Source organism: Montipora foliosa, chromosome 10 (assembly GCF_036669935.1).
Source record: "Montipora foliosa isolate CH-2021 chromosome 10, ASM3666993v2, whole genome shotgun sequence".
Taxonomy (NCBI): domain Eukaryota; kingdom Metazoa; phylum Cnidaria; class Anthozoa; order Scleractinia; family Acroporidae; genus Montipora; species Montipora foliosa.
In genome coordinates, this window is record NC_090878.1 from 2,734,324 (window position 1) to 2,750,394 (window position 16,071).

Consider the following 16,071-nt stretch of genomic DNA (forward strand, 5'->3'; position numbering starts at 1 on the left):
TCTCCCATGGCAGCTGTTCCGGTTGTTCATGGAACGCCTTGGTATTGACTTTGCTCGCGTGGGAACACTATTCGCAGCGTGGCACTCAAAATCGCAACTATGGCTCAAAAAGTTAAGGTAAAAAAAGAAGTTTCTTTATTATAGTATTTAGGGCTTGCATAAGATTGACGTAAGATATGCAACTTGGATTATCGTTGTTTCCACTTCATATACTGCTTTAATACATTACGTTTATATTCAGTCTGTTGTCCTGCCACTTTTTGTAGCGGGCTACCACTTCTAAATAGCTCAAAGAAAATTTCTGCATTTCCTTTTTTTCTAAATTACAGCTAAGTATATATCTTCACAGCTAAGTATATTTTAAATAATGCTACTTTACGCAAGAGTATTAAGCAAAGCGGTCAGTCTAAAACGCAGACTGCAGACCCAGGGGTAAAATGCAGACTGAGGTTATAAGTATAACGTAACTGTTGAAAAAGCCCCAACCCCTTAGAAATGCTAACCATAGGCCTATTTAGGCCTAAAACAATATTTAGGCTTAACTGTTAGCATTTCTAATGGGTTTGGGCTTTTTCAACACTTAAATTATAACCTCAGTCGGCATTTTACCCCTGGTCTGCAGTCTGTGTTTTACTCTGACCGATAAGTAAAGTGATCCTTGCATCTATCTGCCGTGGACAATAATAATAACATTCTTGTCTCTTAGGCATCATTAATTTTTTGGAAGGGGGTATGGGAGTTGGCCAGAGGAATCAATATGAGCATGAAAGGTAAAACTTTGCCGGCCCTCTCTTTACATTTTTGTCAACAAGATGTGTCCGTCCCCTGTGAAAGGGCTAAATTTATGGTATCCCCCTCCTCCAACCAAAAATGTTTGTATTCATGGTTACACAATCCTGTGTTCCTTCAGACACACCTGTTGGTTAGAAAAAAGGCAACCTTCAATCAGCCACTCTTCTGCCATAATGGTTTTCCCTATCTAGCCCAAGTTGTCTGTCTTGGACCAACAAAGCACTTGGGAAACCATCGAAAAAGAAATCGCAGGGCTATATTCCCTCTCCAAAAGTTGAAAGATTAGAGGCATATATGGAACTTCTACCCAAGTTTTTGAAGGGAGTTTGGCCCTTCTGCAAGCAATTCAGATAGTTATTTTCAGAAACCAGTTCATGACAGAGAGAAGCCAACAATACGAGACCAATTTATCTGGGGACAATATGCAATAGATGTCAGAATGGAAAATGCAAAAGCAAGAGTTTTGCTTAAATTACCTAGAGTAAACAGTGACAGTATATGGATATAGCTATAATTTGCGAAAGCAGGCATTTTGTTGATGGATTAGTAAGATTATCAAGGAGGGAGTTACAATCAGGTACAATCAGATAAGTGATTCTCTGAAGTTGCTAAAGCCTAATTTAGTATATTTCTGATTCCCAATCAGCAAGCCTGGCTTTGTCTGAAAGTGACAGCACCAGTGACTGTAACATTCACCAGCCTGCATTAACCAAACTTTAGTTGTTTTACAGAGCTAAAGACATTGTTTTTGTGTTTTGTGTCAAGTTTAATGGCGATCTAATAATGAAATGAGTTGATGTGACAAGAGGTGTGTTTATGAAAATGCAGACTTGAGCTAATTTAGGACAGTGGCAAATGCTCATTTAAACTAGCACTATAATTTCATGAGTTCAGAGAAACCTGTATTTATAAGATGAAAAAATAAAGTGACCTCTCCCCCCCCCCCCCCCCCCACCATGTGTCAAAGTTATGGTGATCCTCCTTTTTTGGTTGAAAAAAAACTTGATTACCCTCCCCTGAATTCCTCCAGCCCACCCACTCTTCTAAATAATGAATGCTCCCTTATAGATACCAGAAAAATTCAGGTGAGCCCAACAAATCTGATTGACTTCATGGCTTAGTTGGTTGGGCATTGCACCAGCATCACGTAGGTCATGGGCTCAAATCCTGCTGAAGCCACCTGGATTTTTCAGGAATTTTTCTTTTTGTCTCCTTGAAAACATGTTAAAAGACCATGTTTTCAAAGCAAGCGGATCACAGTTTCACAAATGACTTTTCGGGCCCGAAAAGCTTTCTGGACTTTTGAGAAACAGGCCCCAGTTTTCAGAAATGGTTTGTTTTCATGTGAAGAATGATCAATCTGCTTGCCATTTTTTTTAATTTTGAGTGTTGGTGTTATTTGCACTTCATGGCACTTGTTGTAGTGACAGAGAAAGGTTTGCCTACTCTATCCTTGGATTTATTTGATCATTGAGTCCCCAATTTAAACTCCACCATCACTGTGCCTACATTAAGGGTTGTGAAGCTGAAGCATATTCCTGGCTTGCATATCTCACAACACTTGATTTGATTGATTGAGATGTGAAAGAAGTTATTTTGCAGAAGTTTTGCCATTGGCTTTTGGTCAAGTATGACAAAGCTCTCTAGTCAGTAAATTATTATTAGTGCATTAATTTGATCTATCAGCTAGATATTGTGCAGCACTGTAAGATTTCATTTATTCATTAACTTCCTTTCAATTTACAGATTGGAATAATTGGTGGAACTGGAATGTGTGACCCTGAAATTTTGAAAAACAAGGAAGAAAAGCAAGTTTCAACACCTTATGGTGAGGTATGCACTGACAATACCTGAGTGTTTTCACTGTGTGGTATTGTAACTAACCACTGTGCCAAGTAACTTTTTATTTTTAAGCCATCAGATGTGTTGGTCCTTGGAAAAATTGCCGGAGTGGATTGTGTTGTGCTTGCAAGGTGTGTGTATCTCCAGCCAAGAATCAGTTGAATCTCCCTGTTCATGTTGAACCCCACAGGGTTATGGTTCAAGTAATTAGGCCATTTTAAAATTATTGTAACCATTTTTTATTAATCTATTTTTGGGCACATCTTATAAAAGAATATGGATTGGTACAAGAAGATGAAAGTTTTGCAGAAATAAGAAAAGTACCGTAAGAAAGTATTTTCATTTGTTGTGTTAGTCTCCACCATTTGCATTTTGCATGCTGACTTGTTCCTCCTCAGGTCTTTTTTTTTTGCACTGCCTGGCATTGTTTTTCAATCTTCATAGGAACTTAATGCATTTCTTAAGACCAAGACGGTGTTTTATGACCCAAAATCACATCATTATAATTTTGATTTTTTTGCACTGCCTGGCATTGTTTTTCAATCTTCATAGGAACTTAATGCATTTCTTAAGACCAAGACAGTGTTTTATGACCCAAAATCACATCATTGTAATTTTGATTTTTTGGTACTGCCTGGCATTGTTTTTCAATCTTCATAGGAACTTAATGCATTTCTTAAGACCAAGACAGTGTTTTATGACCCAAAATCACATCATTATAATTTTGATTAACCCTTCTGAGGGCTGTTTTTCACCTGTCCAGATGTACTTAGCAAATCATTCAGCTTACACCAATTACTCGACTGTTGGATTGCTGCCTCAAAAATGTGTGTGCTCTATCCTCGATCACCACCTTTGACATGGACAGGGAAACAGCAAATCGCCACCAAAGTACTCAAAATTCAGGCATCTTTTGTTTTTCATGAACGAAACTTTCCCGATCTATGACTTGTGTTCTGTTCTAATGTCTCTCGTGTTATTTGGAAACTTTGGAGTAATTTCCAAGGAAAAGTAGGCTGCAAGTAATAGCTGGCAAAGTTCGTTGGCCGTCGGATGACTTATTAAAAACCCAGATGTCCCCTTTAACTCTCTTCATTCCTTGTCAGTGGGAGCTGCTTCAAGGATGAAAGGGTTAAGATAATAAATTATTATTAGCGTATTTGTAATCCCAACAAAAAAACGTAACTAATTAATGATCAAGACCAAACTGAGTTTTCCTCTATTGGTTGGGCTTATGCTTGCATCACAGGTAAAATGCAGCCTTAAAAAAGGAAAAGAGAGAAAGGTTTATTGTAAAATTGTTGCCTGTTTTTTTAGCAATTTATTTCATTGCAAGCAAAATTTGTTGGTCACCTCCTTTTTTCATTTAGCCTTCAACTTATTGTTTCTAACTGAGTCAGTTTTCATTTCACAGACATGGAAGGAAACATGAAATCATGCCATCACATATCAACTATCGAGCAAACATTTATGCACTCAAAGAGGAAGGGTGTTCTCATGTTGTTGTGACAACAGCTTGTGGATCTTTAAGAGAAGAATACAAGCCAGGGGATTTTGTTTTCCCAGACCAGTTTATAGATCGAACACATAAGAGGGAGTCCACATTTTATGATGGTAAACACGGAAGTCCTGCAGGGATCTGTCATATGCCTATGCATGAAGCCTACTGTAGTGAGACTAGAAAGGTTCGTAAATGGCCCTTTGCATCAAGCTGGTTGCATGCATGACCTGTAATTCGCAATATTTATAGCTAAAACCTTACAAAGGGGAGGGTCAGGTTTCAATGTACAAATAACATTGGCTAGTTGTAGACACAGATTACATAATGTATCAGACAAGCCCTTTTGAAAACATGAGGATTCATTGCTTGTATTTGGCAAAAAATCGGAAGATTGAAATTTGCAGATTTGGAAATCAAAGAAATTAAGTTATGGCACACAGATCCTTCTTGCTTTATGTCTGTTAGAACTTGTATTGTTAAGATATCAGCCTGGTAATTTGTATGGTAGTATTTTAAGCTAATAATTTCCTTTCTCTGAAAATTAAAGTTTTGAAACAGGCTAAATATATGTATGTGGGGCGTTACTAGACCATGAAACAGCAAGAGGAAACACCAATTTGAAAACATTATGTATTGCCCCACCATGCATTTGCATACTAACCGACAAAGGTTGGATTTTCAGATTAATTATTATTATTATTATTATTATTATTATTATTATTATTATTACACAGGATCTATTTTCAAACCGAATATTAAGCATTAATAATTGAGAAATCCTAGAGATGCAACATTATTAGTTGGCACACCTCTATCCTGAACTTAAGACAGAATACTCACTCCGTCAACAAACAGAAATCAAAGAAAGCTATAGGCCGTATTCATAAATGGTGGCCAAGAAATTATTATTCTTTTGTCTTTATGCTAAAATTGTCCTCACTAACCTCACTTTGGAGCAAAAATTCTTTTAAATTTTGTTTGTGCTAACAAGGCTAGTGAGGATGAGACAAAAGGAATGACTACTTAGGAGCCATAGACCTAATCGGCTAACTCAATGTTGTACCCAATTCAAATCTCCCGGGACTAAGATTCTTTGTGTATTGTATTTGCATGATAATGTAGCATTCATATTTAAATGATATGGAAATACCTGGAACAAAACGTTTTATTCCCAAAGGGTTTGAATTGGGTACAACATTGAGTTAGCCAATTAGGTCTATTTATGAATACGGTCTATAGGTACCTCAGTAAGGGCTGAGCACCATCAACCTAAAAACAGGAGGTCCAACTTTCATGCTGCACTGCAGATGATTTTTGACATAACCAAATTAAGTAATGCAACAGCAACATTAAGCAAGCATTACACACTTCATGGCCTCTCTTTGTGTAAATAAATTTGGCTTGTAAAATCAGACCTATTATTATCGCTGGGCTACAATAATATTAGTAGTAAGGTGGAAAGTTAATGCCAAGCTTCCTTCAGTATCATTTAGTACAAACTTTCTAAATTTGAATATAACTTTGCTCTGTATTTTATGTTTTTCTAGGTTTTAGTTGAGGTTGCCAAGGAACTGAATTTGACTTATCATAGTTCAGGCACAAATGTTGTCATAGAAGGGCCACGCTTCTCATCAAAAGCTGAAAGCAAAATGTTTCAGTTGTGGGGAGGAGACATCATCAGTATGACCGCTGTCCCAGAAGTTGTCCTTGCAAATGAAGCTGGACTTTGCTATGCGGCAATTGCTATGGTCACTGACTATGACTGTTGGAGAGAGGATCATGATCCGGTCAGTGGTGGGATTATGGCATGGGGCAGGGGATGGTGGTTGTCACTTTTCATCCCTTAACCAATTGACTCCTAGGAGTGAGACTTACGGGTAACCCTTTAAGCCCCGAGGGGGCCCCCGTTGATGAGCAAAATCGTCTGGCGTTAGACAGAGTAAAATCTGTAAATGGCACTATTGGGGCTTAAAGCCCTTGGTTGGAACCCACAGGAAAGTAGGCGGAGAGGGAGACCGCATAACAGCTGGAGGAGAGACACAGACCATACCATCCAGTCAAGAGGTCTATCATACATAGTCTTGGCATCAGCTTGAACGCCTGTCCAGGGACAGAGGGGACTGGAGGGACTTTGTCAGTGGCCTATGTTCAGCAACTAGAATAGGAAATTTTGTATGTGTTGATTGCGTTGTTCGTTGTGAAGTGTGTATTGTTGCGTGTATGCGTTGTAATACTGTCTAAGTGTTAACTAGTATGCCGTAATTATTCCCTGTAGTCTTTTTTGCATTTTCAGATTAACAGATTTTACTCTGTCTAACTCCAGACTATTCTACTCATCGATGCAGGGTGGTTCAGGAGTCTATGGGTTAATACCAAATGGATGCCCTATTGAACTGTTGAGCATTTAAGCCAACTGCAAGGAGTTGTCTTGGGCTTATAAGGGATGAACAGGCCCATAGCTTTTGAATGGAATGTTACATAATTGAATACCCTTTCTCAGTATTGCCAGTTCATTAGGTCTTTTAGTTCTTTCAGTGTTTGCTTGTCACCCTTTGTTACCATGGAAGGGTTACGTTTTTTGCAAACAATGGCTGTGTAGCACTTATATTTCAACAGACTTAACTGATTAGAATGTAATGTGAAGTGCTAGTTTTCTACCCCATATGAACCATGTGAGTGTTAGCCCTACTGATGGAAATGGGCCCACACAAGGACAGCGAAAAACTCTTACCAGGGTGGGAATTGAACCCACAACCTTCGGGTTAGATCACCTTTTCTCTACCGTTCGGTTCCCACGGCCTGCTCCTGTCTGACCTTGTAGCTCAGTCAGTAGAGCAGTGGTGATCTAACCCGAAGGTCGTGGGTTCAATTGCCACCCTGGTCAGAGTATTTCTCTGTCCTTGTATGGGCCCATTTCCATCAATAGGGCTAATGCTCACATGGTTCATATGGAGTAGAAACCTGGCACTTCACATTATGCTCTAATCAGTTATCTTTGTTACCATGGGCTATCAGTTGCATTTTTCTCTGACATTTGGCACATGTGCTTCAGAAATGTATAATATTGTTCACCCTTAGCAAACTGTTCTTGTAGTAAAAATAATATTTCAGTGTTGAAGAATTTTGTTACAGTGTTCTTGGTTCTAATGTAAAGTTTCATAGCTGTTGATCTCCCTCCCCAAGCCCCCCCTCCCCCCTTCCTTTGCTATGTACCTGTACCTGAGATGAGCTATTCTCTGTTATTTCAGGTCAGTGTTGACCAAGTAATAGCCACATTAAAGAATAATGTTGCAAATGCAAAGAAACTTCTTTTGGAGGCCATTCCACGTATTGCCTCAATGGAATGGAAAGACAGTACAGATGGACGACAGGTTAATTTGTTTATTTATTTTTTTATAAGATGGCATAATTTGCCGGGATTTTCTCTTTAAAAGAACATTTTACTGAATCCGAAGCTCGTGACCTTGAAGCATTTAACACTGGTTCAAAGGTGGAGTTTTTTATTTTAAAAATTTTCTTATCTGGATGTGACGTAGCTTGCACATTTTCCCACGTGTGCAGATTCAGTCTTATTTTTCTCCATATTTGGGCATAAAATTGGTGTCCTAGAATCTCCAGCTTTGTTCCAAGGAAAAGAGTTGCAAGTTACATGTTTCAAGGTCATGTCACCGCTTCTGACTGAATGTATTACTTGTCTCAGCTACTGCAATTACGCTGTATTAGTGTCTAAAGCTATAATTTGATGGGACAAGGCATTTTTCCTTAGACTTCAAAAAACCATCCCTTTTTGTGGGAATATCCAGGCCTTGTACGTTTATGTAGAGGAACAGCCCTTAAATTAAGTCAGTCTGCATTATAGTGGGGCAACAACCCTTTTTTAATCAGCTGTGCAAACTGTTATATCAGTAATTAAATATGGACAGGACTTAAGGCAGAAGAAGTAGACAGGGAAGGGTACAGTTTTAGAAATTAGTCCATGGGGAGAGATCTCAGAATTTAGGAAGTCCGAGTTGTTGTCTAGATACTGGCTCACCATTGTAAATACTGGTACTCAAACAGATCTCCCATTCATATTGCCCATTTACATTGCTGTAATAAACACCTGTTCTTTAGATCAACCAGTACCCTTGCTGTCTGACATGTTTGCATATCATATTGGTCAGGATTATGGGTTATATTAGAGCATGTTTTCCACAGTGTTGGGCTGAACTAATAAAATTACTATTATTATTAGTGCTTGTCAGAAAATAATGATTAGAACAATATTATTATTTTACTGATGATGATGGTGTGAGGTATTTAGCACATTGCAAAAGTTTGTGGAGGACTCTCTTGAGGTGCAGATGGCAACCACTAAAGTTTTATTTAAAACTGCCTGGATTTTTCTTTAGTTGGCCAAGCAGGCGGTAATTTGTGTTTTCAAGCGTGAAATTCAGGGCAGCGAATTCGGCCACCATATTTGGTTGACAAAGCGAGAGGGAGGACCCTACCCCCCTGTGCCTCGCTTTGTCATTCATCCCAGATCCTGCACTATATTGTCCAATATGGCAAGCGGATTTACCGATTTTCGAATCTCTTGAACCTTGTTCTTGAAAACACAAAATTAATTATCTGTAGTTGGCCTTAATGATTACAGACGACCAAAGAAAAATTATTTAATTTGTTCGTGTATTTTAAACAACAAAATGGTTTTGCCCTTCCAGTCAGCTACTTGCTGCAGTAAGTATTTTTTTTTTTTTTGGCACAAAGGCTGTGCAAGCATACCCTGGATGCCAGAGGTTTTTTCACTTGAAAACACTCTAATTATATACTGCAAATCCTCTATTAATTAAGCCCCCCAGGGGGGGGGCTTATTTATTTCTAGCACATTAAAGGGGGGAGCTTAATAGAGAGAGTGGCTTATTTGAGAGGGAGCATCACTGGTAGCAAAAAAATCAAGAAACAGATAAGAGTCACAAATTATTCCCTACATCCTGTTTTGTACCAGTGCAATGGCTGTCTAATATATTGAAATTTGAGTGATATCATACACGTTGTACAAGTTTGCAACATTTTTATTCATTTGCGGGAACCAAATCTGAACTTCCAGCATGTGAATAAACCATACCCGATGAGTCTACATGAAGTCTTACTGTCTTGATTAATTAATACAGTCTATCATTTATTGATTTGGTTATGAAGAACAGGGAGGACAGTAGGGGTTGGGGGGGGGGGGGGTTAATAACTACTTCGCCTAAAAAGTGGGTTGTATGATAGAGGGGGTGCTTAACTCCTTGAGACCTGGACCGCCCCCCTTGATGAGTAAAATTGTCTGGCATTAGACAGAGTAAAATCTATGTAGTCCACTCCTAGGAGTCGATGGTTTAATAGAGGATTTAGGGTATTATAAGTAACAATAATTTTGTTGTACTTTTTTCTCTCTTTAGGCTGCTGTCAAGAACAACATTATACTTCCAAGTTGATTCTTATAAAGAAGAATGACCTCTTGTAACTGTACAATATTATTATTAGGCATAATATTTGCTGGAGAAGTATCTGGCAAATGAAAAACAAAGTCCAGTTCTTGACTTTATTTATGTGTAGCAAATAGTAAATTTTTTTTAGGAATTAAATAACCCATAAAAGCTGAAGTGAAGTGCTCACTTAATCTATTGATGGAATGAAATTGCTTTTATTTAAAAGGAGTTTAAAAAAGACATGCAGAACCCACCACTTTTACCACTAGTTATAATCATATTCATCACAATTTATTAGCTTTGGAATTAAAATGAATTTTACAGAGTACAATGAGGAGACTAAGAAACCACCAGGCTAATTTGGCTCAACTTGAAATTCAAACGTCAAACTTAATTAATCTAATTTTGTTGTTAAAACTGCCTTAAAAATCAGAATCAAACAATGTCTGAACCTTTCTTTAGCCCAAAGTCTCGCCTTGGTTAGGCAGTAGGAACACTAAGAGTTATATCAACATTTTAATGGAATTAACTATTGCAAACCATGTGACCGTTAGCCCTACTATTGGAATTGGGCCCACACAAGGACAGAGGAAAACTCTGACCAGGGTGGGAATTGAACCCATGACCCCTCCACGAACCCTCCAATAGTTAATTCTGTTGAAATATAAGTGCTACACGGCCAACATTTGCAAAAACGGAACCCTTCCTTGTACTTCAACATTTTAATGACCATTCTTAGGCTCATCCTCAGTTTTAAAAAAAACCTATGAAACACTCATGTGAAAGAAAGGAAAACAAAAACAAAAGACTTGAACCAATTGCCTAATCCTCAAACTGGCTAACGAAAAGAAGAAAATGTTAACAGGTTTTATACCTAGGATAACCCTGTTTTCAACTGATTCAAACCCCAGACTCCTCCTCGTGTACTTTCAACTCCTGCGGTCCGTTTCTGGAAAGTCCCGAAAACTTTTCGGGCCCAAAAAGCCATTTGTGAACCTGCCAACCGCTTGTTCAGGAAAGCTGATCTTTTAAGATCTTTTCAAGGTAACAAAAGGCAAACTGACTGTGAAGTTTGATAACTTAAATCCTCTCCGTTCTTGAGATACAGAAGGAATTGTGACACCCGAAAATGGCCCGTAAAGTTTCGGGACACACTCAGTACTTTTTGCGTGCCTATTGTAGACGCGGTTAGGACTGGATGAAACATGTGCTGGGAACACATGAACACATATTCGGCCATATTGTTTTGCTGCCTTTTTTCTTTCGCAAATTTTTCCCTGATAAACTATGGCAGAAATGTCTTTTGGAACAAACGGTATCACCAACGAAAACGAGAAAAAAAACGTTATTGTTAACTACATACCGCCAGACATTACCGAGGTTCGCATTCGTGAAATGTTTAGTGCGTGTGGTTCTGTCGTTGGAGTCAAACTCATGCGGGATAAAAGCGGTGTCAGTCTTGGCTATGCGTTTGTAAACTACAACAGCGGACTCGAAGCTACAAGAGCTATCGAAGCATTTGATGGAAAACAAATGGGAAGCAAAACAATTCGGGTAAGTTACGCTCGTCCTTCTTCTGAAGAAATTAAAAACGCTAATCTCTACATCGCCGGCTTGCCAAAGAGCGTGAAAGAAGATGACCTCAAGACTTTGTTCTCCGTGTATGGAACTATCATTTCATCCAAGATTTTGACCCTTGAAAGCGGGGAAAGCCGTGGTGTTGGTTTCATTCGGTTTGACAGACGTACGGAAGCACAGGCAGCTATTGATGCCCTGAACGGAATGAATTTACAAGATAATGGTACTCCCACAGCTTTAGCAGTCAGGTTTGCTAATCCACCAAAGGGACCACAAGCAACTTTGCAAACCCCTGGAGTAACCAACGAGCTTACAAGGCCTGCTCTCAATATGGGAGGGATAGGTCCCATTCGCCATGAAGCCCCCAATCATCGCTTTTCCCCGTTTGGTCCCGGTTTAAATTTTCGAAACAATGTCATGGTCCGTCCACCCAATGACATACAAGTGCCTTTTAATCCAAGCTCTCCACACGATAATCAACTCTGTCCATGCATTTTTGTGTATGGTTTGCCAACAAAGACTGAAAAAGATACCTTAAATGAGTTACTTCTGTATCGTCTGTTTTCGCCCCATGGAGCAATATTGTCCATACATGCTAAGGAGGGCTCAGCATATGGATTCATTAATATGATCCGACACGATGAAGCGGTTAAAGCTGTAATGAATTTAAATGGATATTATCTTCAGCAACATAACACTCATCTTCAAGTCTCGTTTAAGAAGAACAAACCTATGTAGGCATCTGTTTCATTTCTATGCCTGGTGCTGTTACTACTTTCTACGTCACCACATCAATTTACTGTCTGGTCTCAGTTGAGGCGAACCACTTCCTATGTGCTGGCCAAGCAATTTGCAGAAGAAGCCTATGACTGGGTATTATTCTTACATTATAACCTTCGTAACTATTTGTATATTATCCATAGGGTACCACATCAGTGCAGTTTGTGCAGTTGATGCAGTGCTACAGTTGTACATGTCAACCCCAGGCCTTAAGCCTTGGTGTTGACATTGAATTATTAACTAAGATGGGAGCAAAATGATCAAAGCATCCAGGGAAATGAGTTAACATTTTCCTGTACACACTCTTTTTCAGAACATACAGGAATGAAATCCTTGGAAGTTTTATTATAGAACCAACCCTAACAGTCCTGCCAGCCTATGACCAAATTGCTTGATTGTTTTTCTGTTTCCCAGCATAAACAAATGTACATATTGTGGTCATCAGGGAAAATGTTATTTAAACAAAACAGTTAAATTTTAATTATTTTTACTCTGGTAACTTGGGCTTTTCTCTCATGCAACAAACCAACATGAAGAAACCTGACCCAGCCAAAATTATCACAAAATTATTACTCCAAACCAATGGTTACCTTAGGTACATGATCTAAAAAGTGTCCCGAAATTAAAGCGTTTGGTACAAGTGAAGATATTATTATTTGCTACCTTTTGATAAAAGTTGTGTTTATTCTAATTAGTGCTGATCTCAATAGAAGCCTTCTTAAAATACTGGTAATCCCGTAATGAAAACATGTTAATGTTGTTAATTGTATCAAAGGGTTTAGTTGAATGTAAGGATTTGTAATAAGGGCCATCCTAGAGTAAGCACTGTTGTGCCTAATAACCAAACTAGGAGCCGTTGGGGCCGATTTACATGGTATGATTTTTGTGGTACGCGACAAGTTCACGACAGGCCTACGACATGACTTACGATTTTCGCAGCGTTTTTGTTTTAAAATGCTACAACATTTTTTTCTGACATACACAACAATCGTGAATCATGTTGTGGGCCTGTTGTAAGCTGTTGTCACATGCGACAAAAATCGTACCATGTAAATCGGCCCTTATCCCACTGACACCTCAGACGCCTTGGCACACCCCAGTTGACGAGTAAAATCTGTCAAGTCTTGCTCCCAGGAGTCAATGAATGAACTGGTTCCAGGAAGTGAAAATAGCTTTGGGAAGTTGGGTGGGTGTTGGCAAAGGCTAAGGCTTCCATTGTATTTCCTGACAGAGGTTTGGGCTATTTTCTACCACAGTTTTCAGTTTTTGAACTTGGTATTTCTAAATTGCACGGTTAAATATCTTTCATCAGAAATCCTCTAGTGTGTTTGCCAGTGGATGGTTATTGTTTATTATGTAGTGACTGTTGTCATTACAAGAGTACAAAAGTGATTGCCATGTATAGGTGGAGATCTAGTAATTTTGGGGAACATGCTCCCTTTTTAACTTAGATCACTGGATCGAGCTGCCTGTGACTCTCATACATGTCCAATACAACTGTATTTATGACCTCAAGCTGAATCCTTACCAATGAGCAATACATGACTTTCTTAGGCTCGACTCTTTAAAGGGAACCTCCACTAAAACAAGAATTTAACTTTAAATATTGAACATGATGTTTACGATCCAAATTGTTCAACCTTTTTCCAATGAAAGCGTTTGTATCCGGAATAGACAAATTTCAAAAATGCTTGTCTTGGGTTTTAAATTTCCCGGGCGCTGCTATTTTGAATAATTGTGACGTGTAATGGTTGCTTTATTGAATTCACACAAAGCTTTTGTTTTGAAACAATAGGGCAACCATTACCCATCATTCATTACACAATTATTCAAAATGGTAATGCTGCCTGCCCTTTACAAATAGTGTGTGGGTTCTTTCTTTCTTTCTTTCTTTTCTTTTCTCTACTAATTGGGGAGACTACTGGTACAAATCAACTGAAATCAGAACAAATCAAATGTAAGGAGAGGGGAAAACCGGAGTACCTGGGGGAAAACCTCTCGGAGTGGAGTAGAGGACCAACAAACTCAACCAACATGTGTTGTCGAATTTGGGAATCTATCCCGGCCACATTGGTGGAAGGCGAGTGCTCTCACCACTGTGCCAGCATTGCTCTCTTAGCATTGAACATTAAAGGATTGTGAAAATCATTTTTTTAATTGTCTTCTATCAAAAATACCATAATACTCTTTGTTTGTCCTGCCAAAATTTTGCATCAGCATTGTTTTTATTTTCTCTTGGGACTTATAATGGTCCCAAAAGAAACTGGAAACAATGCTTTTGCAAAAGTTTGGAGGGACAAACGAAGAGTATTATGGTATTTTTGGTATTCGCTGATAGACCGTTTTACAGTTGTGTGTTCAGTGACCTGGCCTATGAATGGCTGTGAGGCTGCTGGTGACCTTGTATTGATACAAACCTCACTGCTTTTATCGTGTAAATTGTGTCTATGTAATTCTAATTAGTCTACATTAACATTAGAAAGACTCAAAGGTTTGTATCAAAGCAGGTTCAGCGGCAGCCTCGCCTCCATTCTTAGGCCAGATAACTTAGCTTCAACTGTAAAATGGTCTATTCGGTTGGCTATGAAAGTCAGTTTTTAATTCTTCTGAGAAGAACTAAGTACGTTATATATTTACAGCGACTCGCTTTAACGCCAAAAGGTGAAATCAACCTGAAGATGTTTTGTTTTAGCAAAATCTGTTTGTAATATTTTGTGGTTTACCCTTTTCAAGCTCTAAAAGAGAGCAGGGAGGGATATGACTCAGAAAAAAAGAGGCCGTTTTCTTTGTGTTCGAAATCCGGTGGTTCTTTATCATTGTTTCTCTCCTGTTCACCAAGATACAACACTGATTGGTGACAGAATTGAATGCTTCCGATGATTAATAGTAGACTGCACTAAACGCGTTATTAGGGTTTGGGGCTGCATTTATCTTCGGTTCTTCCATAATCATGTCTGCCTCCTCTTCAAAGTAAGTGTAAGTGCGAAAATATGATAAGAAGAAGGAGGCAGACATGAACTCACCCTGCTAGCAGAGCCTTTCTTTTGCTTGCTCGATTTTGGCGTTTTCTCCTCCTCAGTAAAGAAAAGGACAAAAGGAGGCTCTGCTCGCAGGGTGACATGAACTCGGAAATGGCCTATTCAACTCTTCTTCGCTTGGTAATTATAAATGGCCTATAGACCATACTCGTATTCTTAGTATTGGACTGGAACTAGCTTGTAATGGAGGCGAATGCGGGGAAATCGTTTCAAATGCCACGAATACTTAACAATTATCCTGCGAAGTCCCGCGGAATATCGCCTGATATATGGTACTTAGCCGACGAGGCCACCACCTCGATCCCAGGGTCTCTCTTCTCTGCCTCCATGAAGGCGATATTCTGCAAGATTGAGCAGGATAATTGTTTTCTTATTGAACACGTTGACGACAAAGAAGGACATACCCATACGAATGAATAACTAAATATCAAATATTTAAAGAAACAGTAATCTTTCAAAAAGCAGCTATACCGTCAAAATGCGGCCTGGATTCTCATTTTAAAACCTGTTAACTCAGTCAGTACGGATAAAATCAGGTAGCGAATTACATAACTTAGCTTAGACTGAAGTAAGAAAGATAATTAAGTACCATAACTGGTTGTTCTACGTTAATTGAGGGACACAATTTAATTGAGGGACACAATGTAATTTCCACAAACATCATGAGAAGACCGGAGAGAAAACTCGGTTGTTTTTCGCAGGCAGTACCAGGAAAATCCTTCAAAAACACACTTTTATAATATTAATACGAAGAAGTTTTGAATGCGCTTATTCCATAGACATCATAAAGAGCTTGCCTATAGTAATCTGCAAATGCAAATCTTGGTATTCTCTCAATACCTCATACCGTTCTTCTGACAAGAACAACTATCAAAAGGCCAGGTTTTGCTACAAAAATAACAGCAAAAAAAGACAACAAAAACAAAAGTCTAAATTAACAGCACACACCAGGGCTACTCCGTAGTATCTGGCTAGAAATATTCCCTCTTTTTCCTCCGGACGCGCTTCAGCCATTTGATGAGGGCCAGTCTCGTTCTTCTCAAGTTGTCTCGTTCATTCCCAAACGAATTCTGGGTAGTTCTGC

At 38.8% G+C, this 16,071-nt stretch overlaps 2 protein-coding genes across 2 annotated transcripts; both read left to right on the plus strand.

Moving 5' to 3' along the window:
- On the plus strand, positions 1–9,916 carry LOC137973427 (S-methyl-5'-thioadenosine phosphorylase-like). The gene is made up of 7 exons (XM_068820230.1): positions 1–117; positions 2,539–2,625; positions 2,707–2,765; positions 4,049–4,319; positions 5,683–5,922; positions 7,384–7,506; positions 9,562–9,916. The coding sequence occupies exons 1-7, from the start codon at positions 100–102 to the stop codon at positions 9,595–9,597; spliced, it is 834 nt and encodes a 277-aa protein (XP_068676331.1). The 5' UTR covers positions 1–99; the 3' UTR covers positions 9,598–9,916.
- Positions 9,917–10,793: 877 nt separating this feature from the next.
- On the plus strand, positions 10,794–12,592 carry LOC137973426 (ELAV-like protein 1). The gene has a single exon (XM_068820229.1). It carries the CDS (start codon positions 10,879–10,881, stop codon positions 11,905–11,907), a length of 1,029 nt encoding a protein of 342 aa, XP_068676330.1. The 5' UTR covers positions 10,794–10,878; the 3' UTR covers positions 11,908–12,592.
- Positions 12,593–16,071: the final 3,479 nt, after the last annotated feature.

What these genes read in the sequence shown, in the direction of transcription:
- LOC137973427 (XM_068820230.1), top strand. An exon ending in GGAGAGAGGATCATGATCCG is followed by an intron (nt 5,923 to 7,383) that starts GTCAGTGGTGGG and finishes CTGTTATTTCAG; the next exon opens with GTCAGTGTTGACCAAGTAAT. An exon ending in ACAGTACAGATGGACGACAG is followed by an intron (nt 7,507 to 9,561) that starts GTTAATTTGTTT and finishes TTCTCTCTTTAG; the next exon opens with GCTGCTGTCAAGAACAACAT.
- LOC137973426 (XM_068820229.1), top strand. Translation starts at nt 10,879, where the DNA reads ATGGCAGAAATGTCTTTTGGAACAAACGGTATCACCAACGAAAACGAG.